Source organism: Camelus dromedarius, chromosome 6 (assembly GCF_036321535.1).
Source record: "Camelus dromedarius isolate mCamDro1 chromosome 6, mCamDro1.pat, whole genome shotgun sequence".
Classification (NCBI taxonomy): Eukaryota; Metazoa; Chordata; class Mammalia; order Artiodactyla; family Camelidae; genus Camelus; species Camelus dromedarius.
In genome coordinates this window covers 71,431,034-71,451,496 of record NC_087441.1, presented here as the reverse complement: position 1 = coordinate 71,451,496, position 20,463 = coordinate 71,431,034, and the positions used below count along the sequence as shown (strand labels likewise).

The window sequence follows — 20,463 nt, the reverse complement described above, 5'->3', positions numbered from 1 at the left end:
TGACATTTTGCTCTGGTACTGCTGGCATTATTCTGCTTGCTGGATGCTGTGTCCCCAACATGGCCTGACACTTCTCATTAAAATGAGTAGTATGTATTCCATCGGTAATTGAACAAAGTGTGGGGTATTCTGTCTGAGAAAGAGAGGAAAGCCAATTGTCCAATAAGTATTGGCCAAACTGACAAAATGCAGCCCAATAATGGAGATGCATTTAAGGCAGTTACAGGAAATCATCTTGAGGAAAAAAAAGGGGGGAGGGGGATAAAGTTGTTTTCTTTCTTTTCTCCTAGCTTTTTATTTCCCTTATCTCTCTTTTCTTCCTTTATGTGTGTCTTTGCAGTTCCTCTCTGCTTTTCCATGTATTATCTCCCTTTTTACCACTGAAAATGGTACCTTACACCTATTCCTCGTAATCATTTACAGCCCTCTTACCCTCCAGTCCCCCCAAAATATTTTGTTTCCTAATACTTTCGTGTTGATTATAAAATACTAGTTTGTATAAAATGTAACTATCCATTGGATATTCTAGGGAAATAATGATCTGAAAGGGGTTTCTTCCTCCTCTTCCCATATTTAAAGCAACTGCTTTCTTTGACCAAAATGGTTGCTGGAAACCTTGTGCAACTAAAATGAGTTAGGTCTTAGCCTTTCTCAACAGAAGCAATTTATGCAGACTTTTGTGGCTATGTGAGCTAGGCAAGTGTTTGTAAATTAGTGTAAGGAACACCAGGACAATAACCAGAAGAGAGTGGCTACTTTATCAGTACACTTTGACTATGTGAGGGTAGGTCAGAATCAGCCTACTTAGGTATTTTCCATCTCCTTTGCCACAATGAATTAACTCAGTTTTGAATTTAAGGACGGAAGGGATAAAAATGAGTTAGAATAAAATGGATACAATTTGAAGGAATTAGATTCTCTGGAGGACAGAGAGGACAACTTCGATGACTATCGTTAACATATGGAAAGAAATTCAAAAGGAGAGCAAAGACGTTACATGCACACACCAAGACTGCAGCAGAAAACCATACTTTTCATTTAAACTAGTAATATGAAAAATTCAAAGGGAAATAGTGACTCAAGTTATGGAAATCTAGAATGTTTCAATGGAAGAACTATTTTAAAGAGGAGGAAAAAATAAAGAGATGGGGATCTGCTTTGACCTCCATGCTGTACACTTGACTCTCACTCTCTCAGTTTCTGCTGGACTGATGGTAATTTGCCCATGAAGCTGTCCCTGGCAAACTTTTGGAAAAAAGCAACTACCAGTGCTTCCTGTCCACTTTCGTTTGCTTTATGTTTCTTTTGAAATATACCTAATTTTTATTTTCAGTCCTCTCCCACTAAAAGGTAAAACTCATGAGAGAAAGGGGTTTGTTCATCAAAATATTCATCTACCTGGAAGAATAACTATCTACAGCAGGAGCTCAAGAGTTATTTGTTGAGGAATTTAGTGGATAAATTAGGCAATGACATGATGAAGAAAGCTGAGTATCTGGGAGAATAGATGAAGCAGATCTAACACGAGAATGATGGCAGCTCTAGAAAGAGTAAAAAGAACATGTGAAAGAGAAGCAATAATTAATCAAATTATAGACTTTTTCTCTGAGCTGGAGAAAGACTGCATATTGACTCTCTAGCCAAGTTGATTGATGCATAGAGAAGTATGTGTCAAACTTCAAGGCAGAAGTGACAATTTACTTACAAATGAAAAGTAGTCAAAGTGGTGTCACATTGTTTGTTTGCAATACTGGTAGTTTTGAGACAATAGAATAACATTTATAACCTCAGAAACACCTATAGACAACCTAGAGAAGATATTGCCTCCACCAAATATTACACCTGACTGCACTTTTTTCCATTTTTATTTTTGTATAATGATGTTCCCTCTCTCAATTGCTTTATTATACCTTCCAGGAAAAAAAAAAATCTATCTCATGATCTTTTAAATACATGACTCTAGCTATGTTAATTGTAGTGTTTTTCTCTTGATATGAAATATAGTCAGTATAATTTTGCCCTAAGTCTTCATTTAAAACAAAATCACTTTATAAAAATACTTTCATGTAACTGTACATGTCCTGGAAATTTTTTTTTTTAAAAATCACTGTTTAATATTTACATCTATTATAAAGTCAAAAGCAAGGTATTAGGCTAATATAGTTTATTTTAGTAAGTTTGATGTATGAACAAGTAAAATAACTAAATGAAATAAACATAATGGCATTTTTTAAATTGCCAAAATTTAGCTATAGAAGTTATTTGGCTGATATTTATACACCCAAGTTTATAATTATGAATTATATCTTTGCCATTATCAGTCTTAAATGATTCTGATACATTGTATTTTTAAGTGTTTATTTTTATATTTTCTCTTTTCTCCCCTTAATGCTACATGTTGTCAAATACAAATTGCACGCTATGTTTTTATGTTTGGAGGGGTTGTGAAGTGATAATTCTGACTTTATTGTTTGTATTGAATATATATTACTTTAATCTATTTTTATTTTATAACATTTCCTTCTTAATTTATTTGGTGTTATCTAAATTTTTGCTGACCACTAAGTCATCTTCCTTTCTTATATGTTATTTCACCATATTTTCTTCTATATTGTATTTCATTAAAATCATATCTGTTTAAATCATGGGGCCAAAATTTTAATGCTATTTGAAATTTCTCTTGTCCTCTAGGTAGCTTTCCTTCATACGTGTCTCATCTTTATCATTATAAACTGAATTTTTTTTTCATTTTAGTGATAGAATTTCTCAAAGGACCCATGTTGTTCAAGAGCTTGCTTTCATATTTTTCTTTGTTTTTGTTTTTTCTGGTTTAAATTCTTCACTGGCAAAAATATCGAAGCCCTCTCTTTCCTTGACTTCAATTGAGTTGAGAGGCTTTTGTTTTCCTTGTGGATGAAATTCAGGAGTTTCTCTGAATTCTGGGGCTCTGCTAGGTTCCCCAGAATAAGAGAAGCAAGGTTTCATCAAAGGGGTAACAGAGTACAATATACTTAAACCATACTTAATATTCACAACAGCGCTAAAACTAGTGATATGACCAAAGCAACTAACTTCACTTCTCTGAGTATGTTTCTTCATTTATAGCATAATGGGCATAATAACTATCACATAGGTTTTATGAAAACTGAATGATAAAATCATAAAATTGTGTGAAAGCAACTAGCCTAGTGCACGGCACATTGCAAGTGCTGAAAAATTGCGTGGTTGTTCCTGATATAAGTGAAGAAGTGACTTTTTTCTACAAGGTTAAAGTGCAAAGCTGTGCCTCCAGCAGCAGGAAAGGTGCAGGATTACAGTGTTTCGCTGATGCTGTTCCAGGTGGACTCTGTCCGTGTGGCCTTGTTTTTATGAAATCATCCTGTTTTCTTATAATAAATTTTAAAAAATGAACATATGGCACAATTCGTCTTATTATTAAATCAGCTTGTAACAATTTAGTCTCAAGAAGCATGCTTTTTGGTCTTTATTCTCTAGTGTTTTCTGTAGAGACACATGGCCATTCAATTCGGTGCCACATTCACTTGATAATAAAAGTTTACTAAATGTGATTTAAAGGGCGGGGGTATTTCTCACAAATTAAGGAGAATGAGGACAAAGAAAGCCTGAACACCAGCATGCGTTCCTCAGCACCTTGTCAGTTGCAGCCAGTGTGCTGCAGTGGACCGAAATCCAGGCTATTTCCTCTGTGTCTCGGACTTTGGATGGTGATGCCATCGGCTAGGAATGCCAGGGGCCCTCAACTGGAACCAGAATTGTGGCTGCACCTGCCCTTGTGGTTCTTTTATTACAATTTCAAGACACACATCAGAAATGACCACCAGGGAACTTAGTAAAAGCAAGGCATAATAATTCTCACAGGTCCTGGAGAATGAACAGCATGGCTGAGGGCCCTGCATCAAGGTGGCATGTAGAAAGAGAAGCAGAGAGAAACAGAGAGGGAGAGAGGCACGGCCCTGGGGTTTTCTCTTTACTGGGTTTGAGGGTGGGGCTTGGGGTTTCACTGGTCCAATCATCATTGGTGAATTTAAAACATGGCAGTGGGAATTAGCAGGGAGATGAAGGTCAGTCCGAGCTTTCTAAAAGGGGAACTCCATGGATGCAGGACATTGGCTTCTTAGCTAGCCGTGTAGGTGGTTGGTGTCACACAACTGGCGACATGTTTACTGGAGATGGATGTCTGAAATAGCACTCGAAAAGCTCATTGTCAGGCACTTAACTACACAATTGCTTTGAAAAATGTAAATATGACAACGAACAAACAAACAGAACCATGTAATTAGCCCAACTATGACTCTACCCTTATTGTCCACTGCAACTCTTTCCACTGTGTCTAAAATTTGTGAGTGTTGCCATTAACTTCTGATAATACAGCATCATGATTCAACTAAACATTAGATATCTCATTTTTCATCTTCTTTTTTTTCACATTTCAACCATAGTTTCATCTATCCCAACTGATTTCCAAAACCTGCATTTCATTGTTAAATATCCATTTAGGCCAAAGTTGATTTCACTCTTAAATTTTCTAAAGGTAATATGAAGGCCATTCAGTGAAAATGTAGTTTATCCAAATTTCCTCTAAATAGATAAATAGTTTTCTCCTTTGCTGAGTACAAGTCTCCATGGACAAAATCAATGATTGAAAACATGGCACAATAGTAAATGTTGTAGGTAATTTAAAGAAAGCATTATTATTTGGGGCAGACAGTTAGTGGACTTCTGTGAAAATATTTAATTTGCAACTTTTCTTACTTATGCTGATGTGTTTACAGTGGTACGGCAGGACTGACTGGAAAAAACTGTGAGAAAGTAGTTGACCACTGTAGACTGCTCAGCGTCAACTGTCTGAATGAAGGATGGTGTTTCAATATAATTGGAAGATTCAGAGTAAGTAATTTAATCCATGACAAAGTAATTTAGCACTTCAAGGTACTACAGCTTCTGGCAGTCTATTTCAAATGCTTTTATTAACATAAGCCAGAGAAATATTTCGTTCTCTGTATATTTAAACATGAGTTATATAAAGTTTAGTAATGGGGATTTTTAACTTATAAGAATTATGTTGGGAAGGCATTATTAAGTATTCTAGGGAATGTTTTTCTTATAAAATAATTATATAGCTACTTGAGTGCTGGCGCTGTCTCTGTATATGTAAACCACAGTTACTAATGCCTTAAGCTCTTGAACTAGATGGGGAACAAAATTTGTCTGGTCATTTTTAGTCAGCATATAAAAAATAATTATTTTTTATTTGTAGTTTTTGAAGTGACTTTACAAATACAGAGTGTGCATATTGCATGCAGTAATGCATAGCCTACAACTCAGCAATGCTACTTTTGGGTATGTCTAAATTGGAGAAATGATCAAATATGTACTGAAAGAGATGCATAAAAGAATTTCCACTCCACATATGAAGCAAACTAGAGTTTACAGATAGGAGAATGGATAAACTAATCATGGCATAGTTATACCATGGGATTATAAAGAGTGATTCAAATAGTGAACAACAGCTGTATGTATTAATACTTATGAATATTAAAATATAATGTGTAATTTTAAAATATTATTATAAAAGTATATATGTACAATGTGATAATGATTAATTAAAATTTTGAAACACAAACATATCCATATTTGTTTTTATAGCATAAATCTATAGCAAAAGTGTAAACACATGCATGAGTTATTTATGTTCCGGGTTACTAGAAAGGCAGCTGATAGGGACATAGTTGGGGAGGTGAAGTGGGGTAGATGGGAGTTCCAATGTATCTGCAATGCTTTATTTTTTAAAAATCATTTTTTTGGCAAATAGGGACAGTAAGATCATGTTCACTTTATTATTTTCTCTATTTTTCTGTATTATAAAATATTTCAACAAAATATTTTGAAAAAAAATGTAAAGCCAACGTACAGAGTGGACCATGGACAAACATATATGTGTACTTTTGCAAACATATGATAAAATATAACAATGTTACTATACAAGAATATATACTATAAGAACTTAATATTTACTTAGCATCTATAGTACTATTGGCTATTATAGTGCAACATTTATGATCATTACCTCATTTGATCTTTACAGAAATGCCATTTATCTCATAGAAAAATAAACTGTCTCCTGAGCTTTTGATTATTTCCTTAAGTTCACATATATCAATAAGGATAGATGAAGTGAGATTTGAACTACTCTGTGTGACTCCAGAATTCATACTTTCAAGCACTATATGTATCTATTTTCAATACAAAGGATTTCTTTTCCTCTTAAAATGTATCTATCTACCCTTTCCTTAGTAAGAAATTGTTTAAAATTATCTAATTGAAATGTCTCTCCCTCTTTGGTTTGAATTGGTTTTATATTATCATGTTTATGTTTTGGATTTTGGTTCCTATTTTGTTTCAGGATAATCTCTGAGCATTTATCTCTGACTTCTATTTAGCATTTTTTCCTCCTCCACCACCATCTTTCCCTGGGAGACCTCATCTATTTCAGTGCCTCAACAATTATCTATATGTTACTGACTCTAAATCCAATTTGAATTTATTAAAGGAATTTGACTAGACTTTCCATCACCTTGCAGACTCCATTTTTTGTGTGTGTAATTCTACTTTGTCTAATAAATGCCAATCGATAAAATATTAGCAAGAAAGAAATGCTAATTGACCTCCTCATGTAGTTAAAATTTAGGTGATGATGAGGATAATGTAGCTTACTAAAAGTTTTTAACATCATAATAATTTTAACACCTTTATTGTAGTATGATTACTATATAGTAAACTATATATATTTCAGATGTACAATTTGATGAATTTTGATAGATGTGCACCCCAATGAAACCACTACCACAATCAAGATAGCTAATATTTTCATCACTTCCCAAGAGGTGCATAATAATTTTCAAACACATGGTTGTCCCTACTGATTAATACTCCTAGTTTTGGCTTTATTGATTTCTGAAGCAGTTTATATTTAAATTAATTTAGTGAAACATTTAGTATATATTTACAACTATATTGTTCAGATTATATAATAGTTATACGTGCTGAGAATTAACAGTGTCCGTGATATTTAAGTTCAATATAATATATTAGAGAAAATAAAACACTGTATAGTATATTCAATTTTTGGCATGCAAATATAAAATGTATTTTTCTAGATTATAACATTTTTGGAATTCTATAACTGATTTTTTCTACTTTAATGATGTATTACTAGCTTTTGAATATGTCAACTAATTTCAAAGAGAGCGTTTTATGAGCTATCACATTTTAGAAAGACATATAAACTCTTCCTTCTCCTATTGAGAGAAAACAAATATACTTTACATTCAGAGGGAAAAAGAAGAGAGAGGGCATAAAACAAGCAAAAAGTAATATGATGCACTTAAATTCGAGTGTATTCAGGATCATAGTAAAGATGCATTGACTACACACTCCAGTTAATAGGCAGATTATTAATAATATGTTAAGCAAAACCCAAACAAATATTTAATAGATAAACAAGATTATAGTGTATAGCACAGGGAAATATACACAAGATCTTGTGGTAGCTCACAGAGAAAAAGATGTGACAATGAATATATATATGTTCATGTATAACTGAAAAATTGTGCTCTACACTGGAATTTGATACAACATTGTAAAATGATTATAAATCAATAAAAAATGTTAAAAAATAAATAAAAAATAAGAGACATATTTTATATGAAAACATAGATATATATTGAAAGTAAAATAGAAAAGACATACACATAAAAATTAAGCAAATGAAGTATTATTGTAACATTATTAATAATAGAATTCAACATAAGGAAATGTCCAAGATAGATGTTATTTCAACATAACTGAGTAAAGTCATCAAGTCAAATTATACATTTAATAACAGAACTTCAAAATACATGTAGCAGAAACTGAAAGAACCCTAAGGAGAAGTAAGTAAAACTACAGTTGTAGTTGAGATGCGCACACTTCTCCTTCGGTAACTGGTACAAGTACAGAAAAGTGTAAGGACACACGAGGTTTGAATGACATTCAGTGCACGTACCTAGCATGACAGTGCGTTACACCCACCCGCTGCGACTGCTTGTTCTTTTAACAGCACGCAAGACGTCCCCGAGCAAGACTACGTCCTTGGCAATAAAGCAAGTCAATAAACTTTAAAGGTTTGAAATCACAGCAAATATATTTTCTGACTGCCACGAATTATAGAAAAAACTATTGAGAAAATCATTTATAAATGAAAATAACCTTGGCTGATGCTGCCCACTTTTCTGCACAGTGACCCACCGCTCCTGCACTCCTGGCCCTGCTTTCCCTCTCTCTCCACGGCCGAGAAAAGTCAAAAGTCTTTTGTTCAGGATCCTTGGGGACCTTTCACACCACAGGGAAGGATGAGACAGCGTTTTCACGTGTGTACAGGGAAAACAGAACTTGATAGAAACGCAGTGGGTGACAGTTTAGTAAATGCACCTGAGATTTTCTGTCAATAATAATTCAAAATCTAGAAATACCTGAAGTGAGGAAACAAGATTATATCAAATGTGTAGCAAGTATTCACTAGATTGTTACTTTATTCTAGAATAAAAGGAATCCCAGAGCTAAAAAATAATAATGTACCCTCATCCTAGAAACGCATCCAGTTTAGGCTACAGTTTTAAAGTGTATTCGTATTTTTTGAAAATAATCAAATCAAAACGTTTAGTAAAGCATAGTTACATGAGCCTAACTACAATTTGGCTCGTATATTTGTATGGATATATGACATGCAGCTGCTTGTAATGACATAAGATATCGTGTGAACTTTCTGGGCTGGAGGAAAGGTCAACAGGCATGGCGGTTCTGCTCCGACATAGATCATCTTCCCAGGGTGTCCAGACACCAGAGAAGACTGTGTATCAGGAGGCCAGGCTTTCCCAGGCAGCATGAAGTGCAGGGGAGGGAGCGAGTTCCAAGACACAAGGTGATGTAGCTTCTGAGGTCATCCATCCCCATAATCATTTAGGACTTTATAATGTTTTAATAAACATAAACTTTCCCTGGAATATGTGAATTGCTTTTATAGAAACAGTGAGCTATCTGAGGTCTGTGACCTGTGTGGTCGAGGAACAACAGAGAAGCAGGGAGAGGAGAGCAAGGTGGAGGAGAGGGTTTGAGGAGTCACAGAGAGGCCCTGAGTTAATCTTGGATCTAAGGAAAGATCAAGATAAATCGGAGTTCTGATGGCTACTGGGCTCCTTATGGTAACTGTATTATACAGATGCGTGCAGTATAGGCTGAAAATAAATAAACTAACAATTTGATAATAATTTACTCCAATTAGACTAAAATTATAATCAGAAAAATATTTCTTTTGAATATTTATTTAATTGAAATAAGATGAACACTAAAGCATACCCACAATGACTTTAAGATTAGGAAGTTTATATTAAATGCAACAGTTTGGACAATATTTAGGGTAAAAAAAACCCACAAAAACCTATAGGTGAGAATCTTATTAATTCTAAGCCATGCTCTTCATCATGAGTTAAATTTCTCAATTTTCAATTCATTTTCTGTATAATTGTAGTGGCATAAGCATGGTGAATTCTCTCATTGAAATTGTGATGAGGAATTTCCAATCGAGCACTTTTACAATGTCAATTCCATTCTCAATATTAATAATTTAAACGCCCTTGTGATAAAACAATTGTTACTTCCCAGTTGAGGAGTCAGATTTCTAATAATCACTACATATGAATAAATCACTGAAGAAATTAAGAGCTCATGGCAAAAAAAAAAGTCTTATTATAATCTTCATGTGTATCAAAATTTTAAATATCTGATTGATATTGTGTGCATTATAAAGTAAAAACATAGGCACGATACAATTAAATACTATTTGCATCACTTCATAGCAATGGTTTAGGATGTCTTAAGAGTTTCAGTGATTTACCAATAAATTTAATTTCGTTTGAATAGATAATGCACATAGTCAGAACCGCAATTTCTGGCTTGTGTGTATCACAACATTTTATAGCTTCCTGAGGTTATGACAGAATTATTGGCTGCTGCCCATTCTACCATTAAAGAAAATGCCCCGAGAGCTTTGTGCACAGTCCTTTGTTTCCCTTCCTTTACAACCGGTTCAGGAACACAGATTGAAGGAAGCAGTTTATGTTTTATCTCATCTTTTTGAACATCCCTTATGAGGCTTCTCGGGTGAACCAACAAAAACCAAAATTTAAAGCTCATGTAGTTTAACTTTACCATCTGTTTTATTTCTCTCTTCTATTTCCATCTTCTAGTTAAATCTTTTTTTTTTTTAACAATTATTTTCAACAAGCATGTCTTATGCAAACTCACAGTGAAAGAATAAAGCTCAAATTAGAATTCCACATGCGTACGGGTTGCATTGGAGGTAGAATTTAGAATTCTAAAATTTAGTTTCAATGACAGAAAATCTAGGCAGAATCTCTCCCTGTCTCTCAGTCTCTCTCTCATACACACACACACACACACACACACACACACACACACACACACAGAAGAATTTGAAGGCTCTCATAGGTAGACTTTCCAAGACTAGACTAGGTAAGTATTTAACCAGACGCTCAATGTGATCTATTTCTTGTTGCTCACTCTGAAACACCATCCCATAGTCTCTTTGACGTTTCTGGAAGAACCCAGGCATGTTCCTGCCTCAAGGCCTTTGTCTTGAATATTTTGACCCAAGTGTCTGGTTTGTGGGTTCCTTCACTCTGCTAGGTTTTTTCTCATGTGTTTGCCTTTGGTGAGTCCTTCCCTAGACTCTTGATCTAAAATGTGGATGCTGTCCTGGCCCATACCTGTCACCTCCTTTTACTGTGGCTCTTCTTAATAGCTATTGACATCTGGTTCCCAGATAACAATACAGTCCTTCCTGTCTCTCCTTTATTGTCTGTCAGACTAGATTAAGCTGAAATGTAAGCTTTATGAAGGTCGATAACTTTGTTTCTTTGTGTAGGAGTAAACTTCTTCCAGAAAATACAGCAAAATTCCAGCAAAGGCCAGTCAGGCCAGCTGTAGTTGATGGGAGCCTATTTGAAATGAGTCTTCTCTGTAGGAAAAGCCAGATTCCATAGACTGACTAACTTTTCTGTTAATAATGGAGTAGTCAAAGCCAGCACGACATGAGATTGGGAGAGAGATGCAGTTGGTAAAATGCAGGAAGAATTATGTGACACATAAAATCACTCCCAATTTTTTTTATGTAAAGTATTCTAAAAGTCAGCAAATCAAAGAAAGAGGCATTAGGTAAACTAAGTGTGATATTAACATTCAAAATATTGGTTTTCACACATACAAAAAAATGACAAAATATAAAATTCACACTATAATGTGCTACAAACTCCTAAATTGAGCAAAAATGATGAAACCATTTCCTATTGGCCCAAGAATGACATACTAAGCTTCTAAACATACCTGCTAATTGTTCTCTTAACCAGTTAACATACCAATATTTTCATTCCTTATCAATCCTCAGGGATACTTTCTTTGGGTTTAGGGATTGGATGACTAGGGTCGTAGTTTGTACTACAGACATACAGACATCTGTGGGAAAAAAATAGTTAAGGTCAAAAACAATAAACCCCCAGAGGAACCAAGTGGGGTTTTGCCCACTAGGGGACACTTGGCAATGTCTAGGGACATTTTTGGTTGTCACAAATAGGGGTTGGGGCTTCAACTGAAGTCTGGTGTGTAGAGGACAGGTTTGACGCCAAGCATCCTACAGTGCACACGACAGCCTTCCACAGCAAAGAAATACCAGGTCCAAAATATCTGCTTTGCTGTGGTTGAGATACCTGCTTTAGAAGGATGTTTAGGATATGGACATTGGGAAATAGTAAAACTTGTGCACAGAAAGAAAAGTAGACTTTATGAAAATTAGAAGAAGCTCTAAATTAAAGAGAGATTTCTATCTCACACTAGCAGACCTATAACATAAGACAGATTCCAGGTTAAGAAGTGTTTTTCGGTTGGCATAGAGTTGGTTAAGCCAAAATTCTTTTCTATTATTATTCTTCCTTAGTTAGGAGCAGACTAGTTGCTTTCAATTCAGAAAACTCTGCTTCTCAATCCTTCCCTCTGAAATACTCAGATTAAATTCATCTGAATGTTTTTCTTCTTATTTATATTATTGAACAAATGTTCAATGAAAAGTTGGGAGGAGTTAAGTTGCATGAACTGGTATCATAAGAGTGAGTTCTCTCTATTTTTTTAGGGGAAGGGGAGGCAGAAACAGGATTCCAGATTTATTAAACATAAAAATAAAGCTAAATAAAGCTAAATTAAATAGCCATTGAACTGCTTGAAGTAGCTTCAGGAATGCCATGTGATTAGAATCCACTTGAATAATCTGCTGATCCACGCCTTATACCTCGGAGACAGGTCCTCCTCTGATCTCTCTTTCATAGATTTCTCGATGGCTTTTGAGTCTACTTCATTAATTGTGTAGTTTACCCTGCTCTTGTTCAGATTTTTGCCAGGTAAGTTGACTCCTGTCTAAAATGATGTTTGACAGAGACTCGCATGCACACACTGGCTTTTAGCACTTAAGTCTTTTTCATTGGTAGATGTTACTTATTTACTCTAGTTCTTCAGTATATTTTATTTTATTTCCTGTAACGGAGGTACTGGGGATTGAACCCAGGACCTTGTGCACACCAGGCATGCACTCTGCCACTGAGCTGTACTCCCTACCCCCTGCAGTATATTTTAATCATTTGAGTCATGTCATTTTAAACAAGCAAGCAAAAACAACATGCTTTGACTTGGAAAACGTTTTTCAAAGAATACAAGAGACTAATCTTTCCTAGGTTGCATAGTTAAGCAATTTTCTAATGAGTACATTGCCCTAAGATTGTTAGTCACAAAAAGTGGTAGAAACTTCTTTGATGGTCAAACTCACATAATATCATCTGGGTCCTCTTGATTTTGCCTTCCTAGGCGGCAAGCAGTAATAAAGCAGCACAGGGTCCCAGCTTAGAAGGATTAAGGGAAATTGAAGTTACCTCACGGCTTCCATTGTTTCTCAATAGCTCTTGTACAGGAAATGTATAAGTGTCTTAATAGTCATGCCAAGACAAAAATAAAAATACTCAGGAAGTGGTGTTTATGTCACTGTCACTTGTACATGCAGGTGTAAACTGATTGGTTTGCAGTAACTAGTACTTTGTGATTCTACACATTTTCTACTGATTAATTATTAATCAATTAGTACTAGTCTTTTCATAGGAAGAAATTTAAGAGGGATTTAAGTGATGAATATATTCAAAAACTTCTCTCACACTTAAAATTTTTTTTTGAGATAAAAGGGTTTTTTTTTGTTTTTTAATTTTTTTAATGTAAAATTCTGTAGGTAGATGTAAAAAACAGTTGTGGTCACACTTAAAATTTGACTTGATTTTATGTCATGCCATTACAAGAGCAAGAATGGAGGAAGTTATAAGCATATATTTTATCATTCCTTTTGCTTATTTTCAGCAGGATTTTTATATCAAGTGATAAAGTAAATTAAAACAGTTCTATAAGAAGTGACAGCTTAATTTCTCCTAATTAGTGTGATTTCTGTGAACGGTTGAAATGCTCATATTTGTAAGGAACAAATATAAACACTTGAAATGCCTCAGTGAAAGTAGAAGTGCCAATACATCTTCATTAATAATGAAACAGAAAAGTGAAAAGAAAAAATATCACTCTTGAAGAAATTTTTACAATTTACAAATTGTCTCTTAAAAATTTAAGAGAAATCACTGGTGAAACTATTTTAAAAAGTGTGGTTATTGACATAAATCCCATTTGTATTATATTTTGGATCATCAAGATGGTGACTTTCCTCCCCAAATGCTTGTGAACAGGAGTTAGGGCCATAAGACCTGTAATAAGCTACATCAGAAGTAGATATTACATAAACTGAAGGCACAAATTTCCTGAATAGTTCCTGGGAATCCAGAGTATGGTTGGTTGAATAGTGGTGCCCTGAGATACGTGCATGTCCCAATCCCAAAAACCTATGAATGTTACCTTTTATGAAAAAGAAGCTTTGTAGATGTGGTTAACACAAGGTTCTTGATAGGAGGGGACTATCCTAGATTATCCGGATGGGCTTGATTTAATCACATGAATCCTTATACGAGGGCCCCAGAAGGAGTCAGGGACCCAGAAAGTGACGTGATGGCAGAGATTGGAGTGATGTTCTCTGAAGATGCAGGAAGAGTCCTTTGGCCAAGGGATGTGGGTACCCACCAGATCCCAAAAAGGCACTAAAACAAGCCTCCCCTCAGAGCCCTCCTAAAACCTTGACTTGACCCCAGCAGGATGGATTTCAGATGTCTCATCTCCAGAAATATAAAATAATAAATGTTTTAAACTACTAAGGTTATAGTAACATATTACAGCCACAACAGGAAATAAACACACAGAAATTTCAAGAAGATTTATAGTTAGCACAAAAATAAATTTACTAGCTGAAAATGGTTAGTGAAGCTCTAATGAACAATAGTCACTCAAAATTTAGACTCGCGGATACTGTCTACCTGTCACGAGGAGGGGCTGTTTCCTTAGACTGAGAGTGAAAGGGAAAGAGAAGAGAGAGCTGCAGATACGTAAGCATATTTGTGCATTTTTTAAAATATTAAGTATTTTTTCTACCTCCTTTCCCTAGCTCTTCATAATTTTTTATGACCTAAATCTGGGAATGAGCAGAAAAGGGAGTGAAAATTGCTGGCAGATGGGTGACCACTATAAGAATGTTGCACATACTGAAAGAATCAACGTGACGGTTTTTTGTTGGCTACTGCCATTATATTTTGATTAGGTTTACTATGAGCATGTCTGGGTCATTTTCTAATTATTCTTACATCTGTCATGAGAAAAGAGAAAGGAATTTTCTTCACTAATTCTTTGTCAATAACTAAATTTCCTCATCCTGGTTGTCACCTGAGAGCTAACTCTGTTTAATCTTTCTAGGTGTCCTTCACAAAGTTAGGTTGTCTTTTTGCAAGCAATTTGTCTCAACTCACAAAAATTCCTTCTGACGATATGCTGATGACTGGAACTTTTAAAATGAGGTGCAAAGTTTAATGACATAATTGTTCCCAAAAGGCGTGATATCACCTCATTAAATTTTCATGCAAAGAAAAGTAAAATTACTCATTCCATTTGATCAGTGAATATAGAAATCAGGAAACATAAAGTAAATTTCAGTTCAAAAAATTTATGTGCCTGTTTTCTTATTTCATGACATTCTAATATGTCGATCATGTACTTTTAATACACATTTTTTGTATCTTCAGTAATGATGATAGGAACTCAGTGGTGTTATTCTGGGTGAATGAGCTAAACTTTAAATGACCTCGACTGACCCAGAACAATTCATTGTCCCTGAATTTCCTCATTAAGACTACTGATATAAAAGGTAGATATAAGAAAAACCTGAGTGAAATACAAAGTTACCTAGAATCACTCCCAAAGAGAAGGATGCCTTGATGAATTTTATTATTTTTAATTTGGTCTCTTTTCTGAGGGCCAAGAGTTAAAAAAATGTCTGAAACTCAAGTTCTTCAATGAAGTGGGCTATTATTAATTCATGCCAAATATCTTATATTAAAGCTTTATTTACTCTGCAGTTTAGTGCTATTAATCGAGCATATCTACACTTGTTTTCTACTCAGTGACTAATCAAATGCATACATTGATTTCTTTAAATATTTCTCATATAATAAAATTTTCTGATCAATGGTCTAAACTTTAAAACAATGGTTTATAAATAATATCATTTAACCACATTTCTAAGGTTAGAAAATTTGCTTTGGAAAGACTGCTTCAATATGTCTAACATGACTTGAAATAAAATAAGCAAAAACATTTAGTTGATTATATTTTGAACCAAAGTTTGAGGAAAATCATAGTCTACTCCAATGGTTATTTATTAGAAGGAACACTCAACAGTTACCGTGGTTTATATAGGCAAAACCAGTGTTCATAGGATGTTATAAGAAATTATTTAAAAAACTAGACTTCTGAAGTATGTTTAAGAAAAAATATTCAATAGAATTTGAGAAAACAGCTGGAACATTTAAGTTTCTGTATGTAAAGGCTGAAATCAGTGTGGTAAAGATTGATTATACAAGAATATTACTTTTTTTTAGGGAAATATTCACTTGGATAAATACTTTACAGATAGAAAAGATGCTTAATAAATACTATATTTAAATATTTAGGTAATAGCAAAATGCAACTACAGATGAGTTTAAATATTACAACCCAATGCTAAAAAAAAAACCTGATTTGTATTAAAACAGATGAATGATTAAATATTAACTAAGTTTCAACTACTTAAAAAAGCAAAAAGGATAAAAAAGTGTGTATGAGTCACTCTTAGCTTGTTAAGGATGTACTTTTCCTGGGATGGCAACCTTATCAGAAAGCTCTGATTGTGCTGTGAAAAACAGTGCCAGTTAGAAAATTGAAAATCCTGTGGAAACAAATGATATATTGTTAAAGGAGTTGAGGTATTTTTCCTTCTTCAGAAAAGGTGAAATTTAACTATAGAGGAAAAAAAAAAGCATAGAGTAAATATGTTATCTTGAAAAATAAAACTGAAGTTGTTTAATTAATGAATTAATTGTTTTATTTAATGTTATACCACTGTTGTAAGAAGTTTATACTGGAAATTTTAATAAGGAAAAACAGGAAAGAATTTCAAGGTTATTGTAATTGGTAAAAGTAATCACTTCTCCTCTTTAAGACTGTCAAATACATTTCTGAAATTGAATGATATTTGGCATTCAGGGACATAAAATATATGAGACAATCACTGGGGTTTAGTATCATGGCACAGGCATTTTTAAGCTGCCAGCTGAACGCTCATTTAGAAGGGAAGACAGTCAAACTTATTCCATATTTTTTTTGAGACTTTGAAATTGATTGATTCACTGTTTGAAAACAGAAGAATGACTTGGCTCTCTGAAGATTTTCCATGTCTTTTCTAATTTTCTTCATTTAATTTAAAACCATGATAAGAATTTAATAACAGAGATTTAGAAACTAATGTTCTTCAGAGGGAATAAATAGCCTTGGGCAATATTATTCTTTATTCATACACATGTATAATACTAATATGGAATACTTTTAACGTGATTTATATACTTAAAAATGGGAAGGATTGCACTGAATCTGTAGATTTCCTTGGGTAGCATGGTCATTTTAACAATATTGATTCTTCCAATCCAAGAACATGGAATATCTTCCCATCTGATTGTGCTGTCTTCAATTTCTTCTGTCAGTGTCTTACAGGTTTCCAAGTACAGGTCTTTTGCCTCCTTGGGTATATTCCTACGTATTTCATTCTTTTCTGTGTGATGGTAAATGAGATTGTTTCTTTAATTTCTTTCTCTGCTAATTTGTTGTATGTTGATTTTATGTCCTGCAACTTTATTGAATTTGATTATTATTTCTAAGTTTTTTTAATGTGAAGTCTTTAGGATTTTCTGCATAGAAGATCATGTCATCTACAAACAGAGACAGTCTTACTTCTTTTCTAATTTGGTTGGCTCTGATTTTTTGTTGCCTAATTGCTCTGGCTAGAACTTCTAGTAGTACGTTGAATAAGGGTTCTGAGAGTGGGCACCCTTGTCTTGCTTCTGATCTTAGAGAAAAGCTTTCAAACTTTCACCACTGAGTATGACATTAGCTGTATAGTCATCATATATGGCCCTTATTATGCTGAGATACATTTTTTTCTATACCCAGTTTTTTGAATATCTTCTTGATGCATTGACTCCTTCACTATCGTGTAATGATTGTCTTTGTCTCTTGACCATCTTTTGCTTAGAGTCTGTTTTGTTTGATATAAGCGTAGCCACCCTTGCTTTCTTTACGTGAACATTTGCTTGAAACATTCATTTCCCTTCCTGCACTCAGTCTGTGTGTGTCCCAAATCTAAGTGGAGTCACCTGTAGGCAGCATATCATTGGATGCTTTCTAATATTTTTCGGTTTGAATTCATCGGTACTTTTTCAAAATCACTAAATAGAGTAAGATGTATTACAAATAAATAAAATGCCTGTGATTCTTTTGTAGTAACTCAAGGAGAATGAATGAAAATGAAATTATAATGCAAGAGGGAGTGTGACAAAAACAGAAAATTTTCAGATTTATAAAATGTTGTACTTAAAAATTTTCAGTGATAATATATCTTTCGTGTCAGTTAATTAGCACTGGAGCCAATAGCGCTCCAATTGCAGAATAAATAAGAAACAAAAAATAAATGAAACAATTTGTACCTGAGTATATAGGTTTATCTCTTGGCCTTGTGAGAACTGGGGTGTATGCACTTTTTAAAAAATGTCATAATTGTTGTTTTCTTATCTGAAAGGACTTATACTATCAAGGCTGCTGAAAATTTACAAGAAATAAATGAGACAGTGCTTTTGAACTCATTTGAACAATGGCAAATTTTATTTATATGGCAAAATGGTCTCTCTCTCTCTCACACGCGCGCACACACACACACACACACACACACACACAAATTAGAGAGAGCTGTGGTATCCCTGTTCTTAGTATCTTCACTATGTAAAGGAAAAAAAAAATTCTGTATATTTAACACTGTTTCCAAACCCTGTTATAAATGCTTAAAATGAACATAAATAGAACCGGCCGGGAGTACAGATGCAGCAGTGTTAGGTATAAGCCCTGATCTGGGGATACAATTTCTTTGAAAGAAAGAAGTTTGATACTTAATACAGCACAGAAAGTGGAATGTCTAAAAGAAATCATTATCCTGCCTAAGAAGTATAGTTGTTGAAATAAATCAACATTTAGAGTTTTTATATCTCTTCATACTATCAGTCAAGGTTGCTTCCCTTTATAAAAACGAAAAGCTTTAAGAAAGCGCCATCAAATACTTCTGGCACATGATATGTTAAATCAGTTGGTTAGGGCTATAATATTGCTATGAATACGTATTTTGTGTCAATCAAATAAAAGTCACAAGACTTCGGTATTGCAAAATTTGCCTTTACTGATGTAACCCAGCCTGACATGCGACACAGGAAATAGATTGCTTTTCTTTTTATGGACAATTTTCTTGATTCTCTTGTTTCTTTTTACTGTCAGTGTGAAACTACTTTATCATTGTCTTAATTTCACTGTTTGCTTACCAAAATGATGTTCTCCCAAGCTTATTGAGGTTCAAAGTCAGTTCAAGTTTAGTTTTCTAATATGCACCAGTTAATTAGCTCACTGTCAACAATGAGACAGACGTTCACTTTCAAATGAATGGCTGTACATCCCCACTCCTGGCACCCCACTCAATTCCAAAAGAAATAATGTCAATGCTGAATTATTTGCTGTTTTTACTTTTATATATAACCTGGGCAGTTAAGTACATGATAGTTTAACACTGCCATTTTTCATGTATATTTTTATTTAACACTTTATAGACATCTGTTGTTTACTACAATAAATGTAATATTAATCTTACAGATAAATGAGCTGTATATTTTATAGGATTAGGGCCAATTTCATACAGTTGACAATATTTCATATTGGAAACAATCCTCAGCAAATGAATTTAGTCTAACCTTTAGAGGGAGGAAATTTTGATAAGTGTGGTAGGTAGGTTATGCTGCAGTAATCTCCCGCAAACATGCATTTTCAAACACGCACACACTCACATCCACAAACACACATTTCATAGGCCTGGAACCACTGAAGATATTTCTCTCTCTCTTCAGATGCTAACTACATCTCTATTCCTCATCCTTCTTCATTTCAAGGATAATACCTCTATTATTCAATCAACTTAGGGTAACTAACAATCCCAGCTTGCCTAGGATTGAGTATCTTTCACTGGACACACAAATTTCAATGCTAAAAAATAATGTCCCAGGGAAACAGATGAGTTGGTCACCCTAAATCCACTCTACCAATGTAAGTGAGCCTATTTTATATCAGGAAAATCATATTTCTATTTCATGGATATAGGCTGAAACTTATGAATGTTGAGATCTACTTCCAGACTACCAAGGATTTTTTTAACAAGTATTTCTTACTTAATCCATGAATTCCATGAGAAATAGTATTAAAAATAAGGATTATTTTTTAACATATTAATTCCAGGTATTAATTTGGGGCGATTAGAACATCAAATGGCTAAATGGTCATTTCCATGTAAATGCTTTTAATTCTCTTTTGGTTCAAATAAAATTGACAGAAAAAAATTAGTATTACCATGGTACCTGAAGTCACTGTGGAACTTTAGGTAACAATGACAGAGAGGACTGTCAATTCTATTTGAAACTAACCTTTATGTAAAAGAAAGGTCACTTTAGAGCAACTGAATTCACAAAGACACTGATCTTGTCATGCAAATGACTCTGAATCATTAAATTGGTCTGTTTAAGTTTACAGAACTAAGAA

General features: G+C 34.1%; 1 protein-coding gene across 1 annotated transcript in view; it reads left to right on the top strand.

Annotated features, from left to right (window-relative positions):
- Positions 1-20,463, top strand: part of EYS (eyes shut homolog) — a 1,182,030-nt gene that overhangs the window by 93,123 nt on the left and 1,068,444 nt on the right. The window contains 1 exon segment of the mRNA XM_031455943.2: positions 4,794-4,908. Within this exon segment, the coding sequence (XP_031311803.2) occupies positions 4,794-4,908 (115 nt within the window).